The sequence below is a fragment of the Cotesia typhae genome, unplaced genomic scaffold, assembly GCF_013202065.1.
Source record: "Cotesia typhae breed Kobodo isofemale line unplaced genomic scaffold, CoteBio_Ctyphae contig_34, whole genome shotgun sequence".
NCBI lineage: Eukaryota > Metazoa > Arthropoda > Insecta > Hymenoptera > Braconidae > Cotesia > Cotesia typhae.
In genome coordinates, this window is record NW_027423742.1 from 1632851 (window position 1) to 1651733 (window position 18883).

The 18883-nt window shown below is 29.1% G+C and overlaps 2 protein-coding genes across 5 annotated transcripts in view; one reads left to right on the forward strand and one right to left on the reverse strand.

Annotated features, from left to right (window-relative positions):
* LOC141526529 (uncharacterized) overlaps nt 1-18883 on the forward strand; it is a 95010-nt gene that overhangs the window by 16462 nt on the left and 59665 nt on the right. The gene's annotated exons all lie outside the window — the stretch shown is intronic.
* Nucleotides 6523-18883, reverse strand: part of LOC141526528 (uncharacterized) — a 33810-nt gene continuing 21449 nt past the window's right edge. For 2 of the 3 annotated variants that reach the window (XM_074241562.1, XM_074241561.1), the window contains 5 exons: nt 7776-7817; nt 7624-7665; nt 7328-7451; nt 7036-7210; nt 6523-6929 (listed from right to left, as the gene is read on the reverse strand). In XM_074241562.1, coding sequence (XP_074097663.1) covers nt 6700-6929; nt 7036-7210; nt 7328-7451; nt 7624-7649 — 555 coding nt within the window. In that variant the 5' untranslated portion in view covers nt 7650-7665; nt 7776-7817 and the 3' untranslated portion in view covers nt 6523-6699. The remainder of the gene's footprint in view (nt 6930-7035; nt 7211-7327; nt 7452-7623; nt 7666-7775; nt 7818-18883) is intronic. The other variant, XM_074241563.1, reaches the window with a different exon arrangement.

An 18883-nucleotide genomic window follows, 5' to 3' on the forward strand; every position in this document is an offset into this window, starting at 1 on the left:
AATTCTATATCAGAATTGATTTTTTTTTCGCGTTTAAATCAAAAAAATTTTTCTTGAAGAAATTCAAGTAATTTACTCATTATTTTAAAATCGTTCTCTTCTATAGTATTTTCATTAATTAATCTTCTTCTTAGCCACTTTCCTTCGTTGATTGCTTCGACTAATGTAAGTATCGGTTCATTCTCTTTTTTATCATTGTTTTCAACAGAATCTAATTCTAGGTTATTAAGGATGCAAGTTAGTTGCTTATGATGTCCAAAAATAGTTTCGGTAATTCCATAGCTTAATCGAAACTTAGCAAAAATTATATCGATAGCTGTTGTAGAATTTGTTGTAATTTCGTTATGTTTTAATATTGAATATAATTTTTTAGATTATAGCAACTTAAAGAATGAATGTGTTGGTTCAGTATTTAAATTTATATTAAAGTCTCCTAAAAAAATTATTTTGTCACTTTTTTCTTCTGCAATAATTAACAGATTCGGTAGAATCTGGCGCCAAGTTCCGTTCAAAAATTCCGTTGTAAACGGAGCGCCAGACTACCGACTGTATTTACTGTAAGCATCACGTTTTTTAGAGGTTGCAAATTTATTTTTTAATCTACGGTCCTTTTTTTTCTTAAATTTGTATTATAACGGTAGTTCATACCTTATTTTCCTGATATTAATTGATTATATCTAATTATAACAATTAATCTGCTCAATATTATTAAATTTAATCAGCACAAACTATAGCAACGCAAAAATTTCGATCCTGCATTTTTTTCGATTGGCAAAGTGATCTGCCACAGACTAAATAACTCGAGAAACGCATAGTAATCCTCCGATAGATGGGAAACTACAGTTAAAAAAAGATATTTCGCAGCTTGGACCTACACTCGCCAGGGTGCACTGGAATTCTTTCTACATAAACTGTAGATTCAATGGGATAGCTCACTAAAGTTAGCACCCCAGAGTTTTTTTTATTAATTTTTGATTTTCATTTTTATCACGTCGTTAGCTCGTCGTTTGTTCTTTATTGTTTGATATCAACATTTGTTAGTTCTTCATTTATTCATTTTAAAGAAAATTTATTAATAATGTACTTTTAAGTCAGCTCCTCTACCCTGGTTAAAAATATTGATTGAAAAGGATTGAAAATGATGAAATTAGAATACTTTTGAATAATTTCAATTCTTTTTCATGTATATATAGATATACAGTTCACATAGGGTGACTGATTCCCAATACTTTTCAATCAATATTTTTAATCAGGGTATCGCATTTTTTTATATTTTGGTAGCAATTTGGGTCATTAAACCTCTATTTTTGATTGTTCATGTATATTAAACATTTGTTTCTACTTTACATTGTTTATTTGTTGTTTAATCAACATTTGTAATTAGCTGAATGTATGTATTCTAAATATTCGCACTGCGCATGCGTCATTTTTACATGTATAGACTTTTAGCGCGGTCTTTTGAAAATTATAGTGACAAGCACATCTAACGTGTAAAAAATTAAAAAATCTACAACTGTAATCTTTTAAGAATCAATTTTCAATTAATTTAAATAATTATAAAAAAATTGTTTGACGTCAGCCAATTTCAATATCATTAAGTAAATAAATAAATAACTAATAAATATCTATTTCATTTTGAATTTCTTAAAAAATATAGAATCAACTTTGAGTCAATGCATGTATATTTTTTTTTATACTCATCTGTTCTATTCCCATAAATAATACGAACTAGTATCAAAATAAAAAAGAAATAACAAATAACAATAAATTTTTAATACTTTATTAAAATAAAACTTTTTATAAAATTATTAAAAACTACACGTTGCCTTTTCGTCCTGTAATTTCTACTATAATGAAATACAACAATAATATACTTACTCTAATCACTGTCATTATAATTTTCAAAAGACCGCGCTAAAAGTCTAAACGTAATGTTGACGCATGCGCAGTGCAAATATTTTGAATACAAATATTCAGCTAATTAAAAATTTTACTTAAACAACAAATAAACACTGTGAAGTAGGAAAAAATGTTCTATACATATGAGCAATTAAAAACACAGGTTTAATGACCCGTATTGCTACCAAAATATTAAAAAATGCGAAAGGGGGCTAACTTAAAGGCATGTCATTCGTAAATTTTGTCAAATAAATAAATAGAGAACAAACAAATGTGAATCGTGAATAATGAAGAATAAACGACGAACTAACGATGTAATAAAAATCCGAACAAAAACAGTTTCGCTGTAAAAAAAATTGCGCCAAGTCCACGTTCATAAAACTCATCTCAATAACGTTTGCACTTTACAAAAAAAATAAGACTCAATATAATAATTGTCATTCTCTACAAAAAAAAAAGAAATACAAAAAAATACCAAGAAACTGTCATAATGTTAAAAAAATTGAAAGAAAATTTGTTGAAAATTTAAAAATTAAAAAAAAATTTTTTTATCGTACTTGGCGCGCGTCATTGAGTACCCCAAATTTTTTCGGAAGAATTTCAACCCGAGAAAAAACGATTTTGCTCGAATTTATGTAATTATGTATAGTTATACATATTTGGGCTGATCAGCTCTAATTACATAATATATGATTTCATACATTCTTATACTTATAAATTTACATTAGTCAAGCATACTCAACTCATTAAAAGCACTGCTTACTCGATTAATTATCAGTTTCAGTGAAAAAATCCGTTTTTAAATTTTTTTAAATTTTTAGTGGACATAACTATCAATATGGTGGTGTGGTGAAATCATCTGAAATATATAAAATTTTTGGATTCAATTTTTTCAGCTCTGTCATTAAGCTTCAATGAAGAAACTTGATATTGCTTAGTTTAATTGTAATTAACACATTTTGATTGGCAATCACACCGCATTTTCTCAATTTAGTCGGCCATATGTTTTCTTTTCTAGAGCACTCAATTGTATCTACTTTGAAGTAGTTTTCATAACCAAACACGAGAGGGCGTTTTAGTAAAATCATAAATGATGTCTGGAAGATTAAAAAATTTCAAATAACATATGTATGACATGTCGATTTTACCTAAATTTTGTAAAACTTATTATTAAATAATAATAGTTGATTAATTAAATTCATGCATTTTATAGGTTGACTTAATTATAAATTTTTAATCATTCAAAGGATGTTTATTTATCCTGAAAACATTTGGGGTACTCAATGAAGCGTGCCAAGTACGATAAAAAAATTTTTTTTTAATTTTTAAATTTTCAACAAATTTTCTTTCAATTTTTTTAACATTATGACAGTTTCTTGGTATTTTTTTGTATTTCACTTTTTTTTGTAGAGAATGACAATTATTATATTGAGTCTTATTTTTTTTGTAAAGTGCAAACGTTATTGAGATGAGTTTTATGAACGTGGACTTGGCGCAATTTTTTTTACAGTGAAACTGTTTTTGTTCGGATCATCATTTCTTCAATTATCGTTTTTATTGATGAATACTTTGTTGATGGAGGCTTATAACCAGTACATATTACGATATCATCATATAAGCCTGTTGTTAGTGAACAAGCTTCCGTTTTTTTTTCATTATTTTAATTGTAAAGAATTTTAAATATTTTGTCTTTTCTACAATATATTACTAATCCATAAGCATGGCGCTTACAATTTTCAGCTACATTTACACGATGTACAATTGTATAATCTTCTATTAAAATTTCATCCTTCTTTTTTATCCATGTTTCTGCTGCTATAAAAATGCATGGTTTATATAACTTCATAAAGTTTTTAAATTCAACCCAATGTGAATTTTCTCTCAAACTTTGTATATTTTGATAAACAATTGTTTCTAACTCTGGATTATCTATAAAATAACATGATAAAGACAACTTCGAATTCAATAGACGCTTAATTTCAATCTGCACTTGATCATATGGGTTTTGGAATGAAGGAATTTGTAAATTTCCTACTATGAATAGTCCATTTAACTTCGTACATCGACTGAAAGCAACATAAAGCTCATTTTTTCTCATACCTTTTGCTAAATGAATAACTACGTTGTTATAAGTTCCCCCTTGACTTTTATGAATTGTAATCGCTTCTGCTGGTACTATCGGAAATTGTTCACGAATAATTGTGACTACTTTTTTAGTAGGCTTAATATTCCTTATTGCTTTATCTATTGCAGTCCAATTTTGATATCCATTTTTATTATTATTATTATGAATTTCTTTTCTTCTCTTCTTACCAATTTGATCATCTGAGAAATCTATCCAGAGTCTGAAAATTTCGTTTTTATGATTCATTTCATATCCTTTCAAAATTCCTACTGCACCATTTACAAGCCCATCTTCAACATCAATATTTATAGTCAACATATATTTTATACCAATACTTAATGATAAATATGATGGTAATCCTTGAGCATTTTTAGTTTCTAAATTTTTGCATAAACTTAATAATTTTTGCTCCATTGACTTTACGGATTTTCCTGTTACTTTATCAATTGCAACAATATTTTTTTTTCTAACGTCTTTGTTTATAAGTGTATTGTTAAAATTGTCAACTTCATCATTCGTACGGAATAAATGTATTGCATTTCTGGGAATATTTTTAACATTTTTCACAATCCGAGATTTGAAAAGATTCAAATCGTTTTGCGAAAGTGTACCATTAGCTAAATTATTAAGTACTTCAGCAAATTTTAAGTCATCTTTTTGCCGCATTATTTCTGTTAATTGAAAGCTTGTAAATAAATTCCATAAAGGGTTGCCTATTATATCTCCATATAAATCCATTGTGTGAAGCTGAAAAATATATCTGTCACCAACTGGAGATAATTAATTAAAATCGCCAAATACAACTACTGATATTCCACCGAAAGGTTTTGAAGTTTGAAAAATTTGCTTTAGTCGACTATCGACTTGTTGTATCATTCTTGACCCTACCATACTAATTTAATCGATTATTATTAAACTAAGATCTTTCAAGTTTGCATATAAAGTATTCCGGGTACCACTGCTTAATGGAATAAGTTCTGTTGAACATTGATTTAATAGTAGCATAAAAGCTGCATGTAAAGTTATTCCTTTTATTCCAAATGCAGCTTTTCCTGTAGGGACACACAATAAAACTTTGGTTGATTCTAAATTATTGAAATTAAAATTTAAAAAAGGTAGCATGGTTTGATAAATTGCTTCTATTAATCGAGGTTTTCCAACGCCAGCTCCACCAATCACACAATGATATAATGGTAATGATTTAGTTTTAAAACAATGTAATAAATGTAATAGAAATTTTCTTTGTTTTTCATATAGAACACAAACTAAACTAATGAAATTATCTTCAGTAATTATTCTAGGTATTGAAATATAGTATACATCCTTATTGTCATTGAGATTTTCACTTTTATTCATACTCCCATCCATATCAATAGCGATATCACCTTCATGGAAGGGTCATTGAAAACTTCTAAGTTTTTTGGAGTCTGTTCATTAGTTTCATCTTCATCATTAGATTCGCTTTTCTTTAAGGAAGCTTCTTTCAATATACTCTCTATGTTTTCATTGTACAAGTATTCTGATCGTTTTTTTTTTTCAATTAAATTTTTATTCTCTGAAAATAATGTAGGAGCAGTTATTAAAATATTTTCGTTTCGCCATGGTAAATACAACATTACATTTTTTCGAATAAAATTTTCTCTATCTGTTTGTTCATTATAGTTGATAAATCTAAGAATTTTTGATTTTTTTCTTTTACGAATAAAACCAGAATTATCAGTCAATTTCAGAGATAGAACATTGTTGTCAATTAAATCATCACTATCTCCCTCTTCATCACTGTGAATTTTAGTCTTTCTATGATATTCTTTCGTGGAATAATTATACCAAGCTACGAATGATGCAAGGCAAATATTTTCCAACTCATGTGGGCGGTGCACATAATGGTCTAACGTGTCTTTTACGTAAATATCTGTTGAATCTGGCGATAATTTCTGAAGATCGTATTTAGATTTAATAATTTGAATCCTATTTGTTGGATGATTTGTATTAACAAATGTGACTTCTCTTGAACACTTTGAAAGAGGCAATGCTAAAATATAGTAAACGGCTTCTTGTGAACCGAATTCACTTGCTTTAAAAAATGCATTTGCAATTAATCTTAATTTTTCCTTCATCGTATAATTTCCTCTTTTAACTTCATTTATTACATCATACATACCCAGTTAGCACAACCAACGAAAAGTTTACGTCAAGTTTATAGTATAACTTTACGTAAACCTAGTGACGGAATTGGACTTCAAGTTAACAGTAACAGTTCATGTTCAATAGTTAACGTAAACTTTTTGTAAACTTTAGTGCAACTTTTGTCAGTTCCGTAGATGCGTGGAGATAACTCTCTTACCGATAGAATTTCATGATACCGATAAGAATAACTTTTATTTTACCAACATAGTCATATTGCAGCCTAGATGGCGCCACCGCCAAAATAGAAAAAAAATTCAAAAATACGTAAAATATCTGGAAATAGGCAATTGATTTTATAATTTAAATTCTTTTTTAACTTTTTATTGAAAAATAAGATATTCAAGTTATTTTATTATAATTATTTGGTATAAATTACATTATTGCAATAGTAAATTGCATATCTTCATCAAAAATTACAGTTTTAACATAATTATTGCGCATTAAAAAAATAATTTAATTTAAAAAAACAAAAAAAAAATATCGAATCTTTATGAAGTTGATTCTGGATATTTTTCGACATTTTTTCTTGGTATGATCTTCGAGTTCTTGCTCTTCTTCTTTTTCTTTTCTCCATTGTCTTCAAGATTGCCATCGTTATCTTCTTCTTCTTCATCCTCGTTATTTTTCTTTACTCGAGCGTAAGCGGCTCTCAGAGATTTTTGGAAATCAAGAGTGTGCTGGTTGAATGAGTAACTTGGATGATTTTTCAATACGATTGCTGAAATACAAAAAGTTCGAATTATAAATGGGAAGTTTTAAAAGTAACGATGTAATTTTTGTTTTAATTATAAGACAAGGGGTTTTTAAGGAATTATTTTACTTACTGTACAAATCTATATCCAATTTAGTGCCTTGGAGTGTGTCCATCTTCGTCTTATTCGACTTAAAATAATTGAAATGAACAAGAACTTCATCTTTAATTATGAAATCTCCTTTCAAGAAATATTTTAAATTTTCGTAGGGACTAGACGCAACTCGAAAATGGCTCAAATAATTTTTCTGTAACAGACAAAAGGGGTAATGATTAAAGTAATACATACACACATATTACGAAGTACAAAACGGAAGACAAGAATTTGTAACGTTTAATACTAGCAAGATCACTATAATTCTTACCAATTGCTGTCTCTTAGTATCCTCGTAATTTTCATATTTATCTACTTCTGCAATTGTCTGCATAGGTATAAAATCAGGTTTACTAAATGGATTGTCTACACCCGCGTTCAGCATCTGCAATGAACTATCAAAATAAATAATATTATTGTTAATTTCGTGTCGATACACTGTTAAAAATAAGATGCGACTTTGATGGCAATTTTATTTGATTGCAAATAGAATTTTTTTATCGCGGAGTAGCATTTTCTTACTTTTATAATTCATGTAATAAATCATGAAATTATGAATATACGTACTTTACGGTTGCTCTAGTGTCGTCCATTTTGATAATTAATGAACTGAAAACATAAAAAAGGTTAGTAAAATAAAGTTCATAAAAATAAATTGTAGTTTTAACAGAAATAATAGTTTTAACAATTTTTTGTAGTGCTAAGTACATTATACTTACTCTAATTTCTGATTATTCGCATTCAACTGTTCATTTACAGCCCTGTAACATACAGTATTCATTATAAATAAAAAAATTAAGTTATTTATAAAGTAGCTTTAAAGCCCGATATTATAAGAAGATATAATTCCAACAATTATATCATAATATTTATTTATTTATTTAATTTATTTTATTTATTTCTAATAATATATATATATATATATATATATATATATATATATATATATATATATATATATATATATATATATATATATATATATATATATATATATATATATTTATTTATTTATTTATTTATAATATATATAAAATAGGTTTATTTTTCAATCGGTATCCCGTGTAAAAAAGTTGCGGGATTCCGCCGGTAATCCGCAGGTGATCCGCTGACTATCATGTGGAAGTCATATTTTGACACAAATAAGAATTCTAAATGAATTCCGGATGAAATCCTGATGAATACACAAAGATAGTATACTGTAAAAAATTTCGGTGTAAAAGATGGACCCAGAGACTTTTACACCGTCGTGTAAGTGTGAAAAGTCGGTGTAAACACTTGTGTAAATTTAACACGGTGTAATTAACTGTTTTACACTATTCCGTGTTATTATTTATAACTCTGGAATTCCATCAATTATAAGCTATAATTATGTGACTAAAACTTATACTATAGTGAAATTTATCTCATAATATAGAAGAATAACTAATTAACAACATCCCTTTGTCAAAAACCTCGATTACTTTTTGAGTTTCTCGTAATTATCATTTGACTGAGTGTGAGTGGTGGGACATCAAAAATTCTTCTCTCTTACCTTGGTATACTTTAAGTCCAATTTCAGTTCGATCACTAAGTTTAAAAAAATATTTCCCTCTCAATAAAAAATTTATCCTACAAACATTCAATATTATGAAGAATTAGACTGTTTACCTACGTAGTAAAAATTTTTTTATTGTAATTGGTGGGACAGACATTTGTGACTGGTGGGACAAGTACAAAATGTCTACATCAAGTTGTTTATTAAAAAGGCTGTTATATTATTTCAACTCTAGAAACATTAAATAATTTTTATAGTAGAAAAAAAGCCATATAGACAAATTTGTGAATTAGGGAAATAAAGGATAAAGGGAAATGGAGGACCTTTACTCAGTAGGAATTTTCGGTAACTGAAAAAAGTAATTCGGACAGCCCAGACCGTTGTTTATATATTTAACTATAAATTATTTAGGATAATTAAAAAAACTAATTAAAAACACAAATAAAGAATTTAGCATGCTGGCAACACGATCTTGATAAACTTAGGTGTTAATTAATAACGAACATAAACAAAATTTGTTCTTAAAACTAGAATAATAAATATGTTAGTTAATAATAAACATTTTTACAGTGTACAGAAATATTGTTCTAGTGATAGATTGTTCAAAAATTTTTTTGCTCGACAGGCAGAAAGCGTCAACTTTCAGCCCGCTGCGCTAAACAAAGTTGCCGCTTCCTGCCTTCGTCCAGCAAAAAAATAGTATACACTCTACGGGAAATAAATAAGAAAGCCTCAGATTATATGTTTGTTGACCTCGGCTTTGCCTCGGACAACAATTACATGTGATCTGAGACATTTCTTACTTTACTTTCCTAGGTGTGTAATATACTAATTAAAACATCATTCAATTTCAGACGTATTTACAGGTCTTATAACAAAAAACGTTTCAGGTTCCTCCTCAGTATCATTTTCTATGACAAAACATACAGTGATTAAATTATTAATTTCTGTTATTGTTAATAATTCAGACGAATCGACACACAAATTCATAAAATTTTCGATCTCACAATACGGAAACACAGAACGGATTGATTCACATGGTCTTATTATTGCATAAAAGCTACTGTTCTCACAATTCACAACACATTTGTGGTTATAATCACAATAACAAATTTTTATAAATTTTGTTATAATGCCAATACAATTATTTTGATTATTACGGTAAATTACTACGGAAGAATTTGTTTTTTTATCGCGTTCATAGAGTTCTGAGTCATAAACCATATTGTTTTTAAATAAACGCATAAACGTGAATACTTTAAACAGTTCCTGTAAGCGTTCAGTCATTAAAGCTCTCACTTCTTGAATTGACTCGTCACACTTTCTCAACTTTCCTAGAATGAAGCATTTTTCGAATATTGGAACAAGCTTGCGCCTTCTCAAATAAGTCAGTTCTAACTTCTTGCAATTCTCTGCTACATCACGACTTTCTTGTTGTGCTTCGGATTTGAGCTGTATAATATTATTGAAGACTGATAGAGCAGAACATACTTGTAATTGGGCATACCGAGTTCCTTGAATAAACCGTCTAAAAGTTCCGTTGAGGTCTTCATACGCAAAACACGACGTGTAGGGTAACGGACCGAATTTACGCACAGCATCAGGAAGATGAATCAAACAGTGTAAATTACAAGTCATGTGGGTTAATCCGTACAATCGTTCAAACTGGGAGATATATATTTTTATGGAAGTATTTGCTATTAAGATCATTTTTTTGTTGATAGAAGGATAACTTAAATAACTGACAGCAAGTACTAAGAGTTGGTGATGCTCTAAGCACTCTTTTCTCATAATCAAATGCAAAAGTGGAATCGAATAATATCCCGTGTAAAAAAGTTGCGGTTATCCGCCGGTAATCCGCCAGTAATCCGCCGGTAATCTGCTGGATTTCTTGAGGAATTCCTATTTTGATACAAATAGGAATTCCAGATGAAATCCGGATGAAATTCGGATGAAAGCATAAAGATGATGAAGCCATTTGGCATACACCAAAATGGAAGGTAGATTTCAATTAATCCATATAGGAGCCCCAAGGGTTAACAACGGGGCCAGGCTTGCACCAATATTACGACGCCAAGCTTGGCATCCCAATATTGGCCTAAGACTGAGAAACTCAACCTCGGCTATTCCTTTAGTGAACCAAGACTTGCGCCAAGGCTGTTTAACCTAGCTCTGGCCCTTTAACGGTGTGCCAAGCTTGCGCCGAAACTGTCCATATAGAAGCCCTTGTAGTTCGACAACGAGGTCAAGCTTGGAACAGTCATGAAAAACCAGATAAGAAATCATACTGTTTTCCATAAGGAATCTCGAAGTACTACTGCATCGATTAATTCGTAGTGGATTTTTCACAAAAAATTTAAAAAGTTGTAGAAAACATTTACTAGAACTCTATCAAAATCCCTATGAACTTCATATTGGAAGCTATAAATGAAAAATTTTACTTACCATTTTTCGCTGATTTTTGTAAAAATACCTACGATTATTTCTACTTGTCATAATTATACTCCGAAACATGATCTGTATACTAAGACTTATGAAGTAAAAATTGCATAAAAATGTTTGTTTTCCAGTTTGATTCTGATTAAAGGTAAGTAAAACATTGACATTATTTAGAAAACTCTGTTATTTATTAACAATATTTTAAATTAATTATCGATTATTCAATTTCAAACGTATTTACAGGTCTTATTACAAAAAAAGTATCAGGATCTTCTTCAGTATTATTTTCAATTATAAAACATACAGTAATTAAATTATTAATTTCTACTAATGTTAATAATTCGGACGAATCAGCACACAAAGTCATTAAATTTTCAATTTCACAATACGGAAACACAGAACGAATTATTTGAAATGGTCGTATAATTGCATAAAAGCGACTGTTTTCACAATTCACAAGACAGTTATGGTTATAATCACAGGAACAAACTTTTATGAATTTTGTTATAATGCCAATACAATTGTTCAGATTTTTACGATAAATTACTACAGAAGAATTGGTTTTTTTGTCACGTTCATAAAGTTCCGAGTCATATACCATACTGTTTTTAAATAAACGAGTAAACGTAAAAACTTTAAAAGGTGCATGAAAGCGCTCAGTTATTAAGTCTCTCTCTTGTTGAATTAACTCGTCACATCTTTTCAAAATTCCTAAAACGGAGTATTTTTCATATATAGGAACTAGCTTGCGTCTTCTTAAATGAGTTTTTCTAACTTCTCACAATACTCTGCCACATCACGACTTTCCTGTTGTGATTCAGATTTGAGCTGGATAATATTATTGAAGACTGATAGAGTAGAACACATTTGTAATTGGGCATATCGAGTTCCTTGGATTAAACGTCTGAAAATTCCGTTAAGGTCTTCGTATGCAAAACATGAAGTGTAGGGTAATGGACCAAATTTACTCACTGCATCAGGAATGTGGATTAAACAGTGTAAATTGCAAGTCATATGGATTGATCCGTACAACTGTTCAAACTGAAAAATATACATTTTTATAGATGTTCTTGCTATTGAAATCATTTTTTTACTTATAGAAGGATAACTTAAATAACTGATAGCAATTACTAACAGTGCGTGATGCTCTAAATACTCGTTTCTCATAATTGAATGCAAAACCGGAATCGAATAATATAATAACCATTGTTTCCATTCAGATGCCTTCCAATATTTATAGTCAAAAATAGATCTTGTTAATCGGGAAACAAATGCTGGAGGACGAATCGATTTTATTTTTTATCAACCCAATTTCGGAGTTGGTAAAGTGAAAATGGAAAGTTTTTATACTCTGCATCAAACAATAAACTGAATACTTTCCTTACTACTCCTAAATATATACAGTGCATAGAGTCTACGACGGTAGTATTATAAACATCATGTACAATTTGAGACAAAACTGTTGGACCCTTTATTCCATTGACTTCACTGCGAGAGATGAAAGCCCTTTTACCGTCATTAATAGATTCCGCAGTGTTTCTAAGTTTTATCCTTCTTTGATAGGAGTAAACGCGTCTTCTACGTAAATTTTTACTTTTAATTTTGCAGTGACAACACCCAAATACTCCTCGATGTCCCTTCATATTTAAAAAGGCAGCTTTAGCTGGAAGATCACATGTTCCGCAAATAATCATGCCTCTAACTTTAATTCTCTGGTTTAAGTCACCGGCTTTACACCAAACACCTTGATAAATTTTTGATAAATCGTCTTGAAAGCTGTTTAAAAATAAATTTGGTTGTGGTTTAGCTCCAAACCAAAGACCAGCTAACAATAAATTTTCTTTTTTCGTCCGTTGTTGAAATGGCAGCTCATTTATAGATAAATAAAAAGGCCAGAGACTGAATTTTGATGATTTAAATAAAGCTATCCCATCTGTATTCCAGGTGAATGAAATATTTGAAGGAAACGATAGAAATCCATTGTTTTTGAAAAGTGATTGGTAAACTTCCCCATCCCAAATATCTTCCAAATTGTTTTGTACAATTTTTGCCTGTTAAACCTACTTTGTAATAAATTATAAAAGTTCGGACGCCGAAAGAGGTTTAAAAGTTGTGAAACCAAAGGGACTTGTATAAAATAACACACTTCATTTTTCTTTTTGCATCGCCGACAGTACCCTTTTTCATTGTTTAACTTCAAAAAACAAACAGAACAAAAAAATGACGGCGAAGAGGTGTCTGAATATTTTTAAAAATTTTTTGAAAAAGTACAACGTTTTGATGCAGAAATTAGGCTTTATGCAATGGAGATTGATGAGAGACAATAAGTCTGCCAGAAGGACCTTGGTAACTTTATGACGAATCATGAACGTTAAAATACAGAGTACACTCTCACCTAAAGTAAGCGGAGCATTTTCGTAAATAGGTTCATTTATATGAGCGTTATCGAAAAAAGATCCTGCCTCATCATTGTCAGTTGAACTATCGCTGGTTTCACCTTCACTATCCTCTGAGCTGTCATTCCAATCACTGAAGTGATTTTCGGACGAACTAGTATGATCACTTTGATAGTCAAAGCTACCAGAAGAATCGGAGCTACAGTCGTCAGTATAGCGATAGTTTTCATAATTATAAATATGATCATCACCATTACTAACACTACTATCTTCGTAATCATCACAATCCGTGAGACTTTGATTATCTTTGGCACTAGCAGCGTATTCAATCTCTGAATCAGTAGAGTCATTGCTCTCGTTGCAAGTAGAATACTGAACCCTAGTATTAGAGTTTTGGCTTTCAGAAACATCAGAATCACTGTTATACTCGTAACCGTTATCTGGAATAATGTTTATAAAATTTTAGAGTTATATTATGAAAATATTCTAGAGAAATTTCCCTAACCAAGTAGCAGATGACGATTTAATATAGATTATGAAATCCTCCGAAACCACCGATCAATTTGTAAGGAAAATTTTCGGAACTCCGGCGAAATTTCGCTCCGAAAATTTCCTCAAGAAATTGGTATATTTTTTATGGAATTTCAAAAAACAAAATATATATCAACAAGTGAATTCTGAGTGAGCCACTAAGTTTTCTTGAGGAAATCTTGGTGAAATTCGAGTGAAATCTTCCGGAGTTTTTCCAAAATTCTCATGAAATTGATAAAAAACCAAAATGTAGTAAATATAAAGTCAATCAGTAGTTTTCATAATGAATTTTGACGGAATTCACTCAGAAAATTTCCTCAAAAATTTTTTATAGTTTTCATGGAATTTTCAGAGACAAAATATAGATATTCTAGTGAATTCTAAGTGAGCTATTAAGATTTCTTTAGGAAATTTTGACAAAACCCGAGAGAAATCCTCCGGAACTTCTGACGAATTCGTAAGGAAAATTCTAGGAATTGTGGCGGAATTTCGCTCAGAAAATTTCTTAAAAATTTTTTTTGTTTACATGAAATTTCGAGAGATGAAATATATATCTTTTAGTGAATTCAAAACGAGCCACTAAAATTTCTTTAAGAAATATTGGTGAAATTCGAGTGAAATCCTCCAGAACACCTGATAAATTCGTAAGAAAAATTTTAGGATCTTCTCCGGAATTTAATCAGAAAATTGCCCTAAAAATTCGTTATAGTTTTCACGGAATTGCTAAAGAAAATATAGATCTTCTAGTATTCTAAGCAAGCCACAAAGATTTCTTTAAGAATTTTTAAGGAAATTTTCTGAGCGAAATTCCGCCAGAATTTCTAAAATTTTCCTTACGAATTCGTCAGAAGTTCCGCAGGATTTCTCTCGGGTTTCATCAAGATTTCCTAAAGAAATCGTAGTGACTTGCTTAGAATTCACTAGTAGACCTATATTTATAGTTTTCATCTATTTTTATAGTTTTCATGGAATTTTCAGAGACAAAAAAATAGATCTTCTAGTGAATTATAAATAAGCTACTAAGATTTCTTTAGGAAATTTTGGCAATACCCGAGAGAAATCCTCCGGAACTTCTGACGGATTCGTAAGGAAAATTCTAGGTGTTCTTGCGGAATATCGCTCAGAAAATTTCCTTAAAAATTTTTTTATAGCTTTCATGAAATTTGTAGAGATTGAATATAGATCTTCTAGTTAATTCTAAGCGAGCCACTAAGATTTCTTCAAGAAATCTTGGTGAAACCGGAGAGAAATCTTCAAAACTTCTGAAGGATTTGTAAGGAAAATTCTAGGAGTTCTGGCGGAATTTTGCTCAGAAAATTTCCTTAAAAACTTTTATAGTTTTCATGGAATTGCCAAAGACAAAATATAGATTTTCTAGTGAATTCTAAGCAAGCCACTACGTTTTCTTGAAGAAATCTTGGTGAAATTCGAGTTAAATCCTCCGGAGTTCTTCCAGAATTCTCATGAAATTGATAAAAAACCAACATGTAGTAAATATATGAGGTCAATCGGAGGTTTTTGTAAGGAATTTTGTCGGATCTCCTCCGGAATTTATTACAATTTATTCAAGTTTTTATGCTAAGTTGTCAACAGTTGCAATAGTTAGAGTCAGATAATTCTAATGTCAGTTTTGAATAATATTATAAGTCGAGTCATTAGTTTCAAGATATTACATTCCAATAGTAATATTTTATAACAATATTAGCCAGTTGTTTACAATGTTAAATTGAGTTGTTAGTAAATTTTTTTCAGTAGAGTCAGTTATTACCAGAGTCAGTTTTGAGATTGTAATTTATTATCAAATAAGTTTTGACAAGTGCACGATACTATGATAAAGTTCCTCTGGGTTGTGGCACACTCATTGGCTTCTAGGGCAGAAGTCGATCACGCGACACCATGTTAAAGTAGCTCTGGGTCGATGTTGTTAGTGTTAAGTATTTGGTAAAGTATTTTGGAAATATTAGTTGGTTTTTGGTAAATGTGTTCCAATTTTAAGGTACCTCTGGCCACATACATAGTAGTTTAAGGTATGAGTGCGTGTGTGAATATTAATTTTGTCATTATATTCAATGGAATTTATATGCAACTAATGTTATTGTTTCTAAACTTCCTCTCACTCTCTCAACCCTGTTAATATCGCTCTTGCTCATTCGGTTCCAGGAACAGTTATAAAATCCTGGTCGTGCCCTTTATAACATCTTACAATTTCATTTATTAATTATAATTAAGCAGCCAATGAGACGAGGCAAAACAGCCCCGTTACAAAATATAGATCTACTAGTGAAAAAGAAAAAATTGAGTAAATCTAGAAATTTTACACCCAAAAATTTGACGCTCCTAAATTACCTAATATTTTCCAAGATACTTATTATTGTTGTACTTATTTTATTTAAACTATTTTTATAACATTCAGTTATCGAACCTTAAGTACTAACCTCGCAAACACCTTTGTTTATTATAGCATAACTTTAATTTTAAATTTAGATCAGTAATTAATATATTGATTAAAACAACAACGTAAACCTTCCATTTAACGATAGAATTAAAATCTTTAAATAGTAATTTAATCAAAATGAAAATTAAAAAATTTGTGGAACATTCGAAAATGTACAGGAGTATTTATTTCAAATTAATTATTTTTTATCGTTTATTCAGTTGTGATTAAAATTTTTTTCAATATTGATAAAGTTCGTTATAAAAATTAACTAATAAATTTTTAAGTTCAAGTTAAAAATTAGAATAATTAGGCTGTGATTCTCACAATAAAATTATAAATTTGTAATAATTCAATCAAAAATTAAACATTATTATGTCTATCAATGTAACAAATACGTTTCTTTCCCTTTTATAGTTTCATTCAAATTATTAAATTTTTTTGTAACTTCAAAAATATTTAAAATAAGAAAAAATCAAAAAATATATGTTTTCTATGTAAATAAACAAGTATATTCATTTCTATAAATGAATTTACCTACAACTCATAATAAACACTTTTTTAAGAAACCCAAATAATTTCTGTGAAATTACTCCGGAGTTTTTCTGGATCTTTGTAATCAAAAACGAATGCTGCATTAACTTTGATTTACCTGTCAATGAACCGTCATCACCTGAATTGGTTGCTTCTTGGTATTTCCTTAATCTCTGATACTTTGATGACTTCGATAATTGCTGAAAATCTTTCATTGTTTTATAGTTTATCGATATATCTATATTCTCTGCGTAATTACAACTCATCTTACAGGACAACTGCTCTTATCCGTTTTTTGTTTACGTTATGTTTTTTTTCAAACACCGATTCGCATTTATTTTTTGTTGATAAACACTAACGCTCTGACATTGATAAAAGTAACAAAATAACCAGAAAAAACATTCATATTAATATCAAAAAATAAAAATGTCCGACAAAATGTTTTCTTTGATTTTCTGGACTGGTTATGGTCGCTCTTCTGTGGTGAAGACTGAACAAATAAAAATGTCTAAAAATATGACTCCGTCGTAAAATTACGCAATAAAAATTTTCCAGTGAAAATATTATTACAAGATGGTAAGTAATATATTTTAATTTAAAAATAATAAAATGTTCGTAAAAATCTATTTCATTAATCCATTAATTTATTATTTAATTGAAAACTAATTATTAATAATTTAAAGAGACAGATTGTTTTAATACTTATTTTTTACAGACAACGAAGAATATTTGAATAAACAGATTGTCGATGAAGCTGGAAATTTAATAACAAAAGCAGCAGAACCAACGACTAAAGTGACCAATCCGGGGACAGGGAAAATAGGTAAAGGGGCCGGTAGAGGAAGAAAAGCTAAAGAACCAAACAGCATTGATGCAGAAGTTGTTGACCAACCATCAATCTTTGAAACTCCTGCCCAAAATGATGTGATTAATGGTAAATGACTTAAATTATAATTGAAGTTAATAATTCAAATTAATCATCTCAACTTTACTCAGTATTTGATGATATTTTAGGTTTTGACAATTATTAACCAACTTTCAGTAACCGGGTTTATTATTTATTTTATTTATATTTTCAAAATTATCAAAAAAGTATTCAAATTTATGCAGTAAAATATTAAATTTTGTTTTGAATTCAAATCTTATCTTATTGTTACTTTATGGAAGTTTCTAATAATTCAACAATCACTTTAACTATTTTAGTTTTTCTATTTATATTAATGTTTTATACTGTAAAAATAGTAAAAATGTATTTATTATTACAGATCAATTAGAGTCATCAGCATTAAAATCTAAGAAAAAAGCTAATGTTGAAAAACTACGACAGGGTGTTGTGAAGGGATCAAAACAAATGGATCATAAAGATGAAGACCAATCTTCTGAATGTTCTGATGATGGACCGACTGGTGGTAAAGGTAAATAATTAATTATGTTTGTTTTAATTTTTATAATTTTCTAATCTGAAAGTAAGTTAAAATCTTTATATTTAATTACAATTCCAGTTGTTTTTAATTTCATGATCACTTTTTTCAAATTTTTTCGATTAACAGAATTATTTTAATGAAAATTAATTAAATAATTAGCAGAAAAATTTCAAAAATATTACACTCTAACATAAAAAAATATTAAATAATCAAAGAGTTGATGTTTATAAAAACTAAAAGAAACAATTTGTTATTTTTTTAGATATTTTTTAAAATTTAAAATTGAAGAAAAACGGTAAACTTATATTTGTATATATTTTATATTTTATTGTTCATATTTTATTTTTTCAGTGAGGATTTACTTTTTGTTGAACAATTGTAAAACATAAAATTTCATTGAAAAGAGACTGTGAAACTAAACAAAATTCTTTAGCTTAATTTTGAATTTCCTAATAAATATATTATTATATTTATAGATTTACGTAAAAAGAAAAAATTAAGCAACAAGGCCGGAACGATTTCAGCAAAGTTG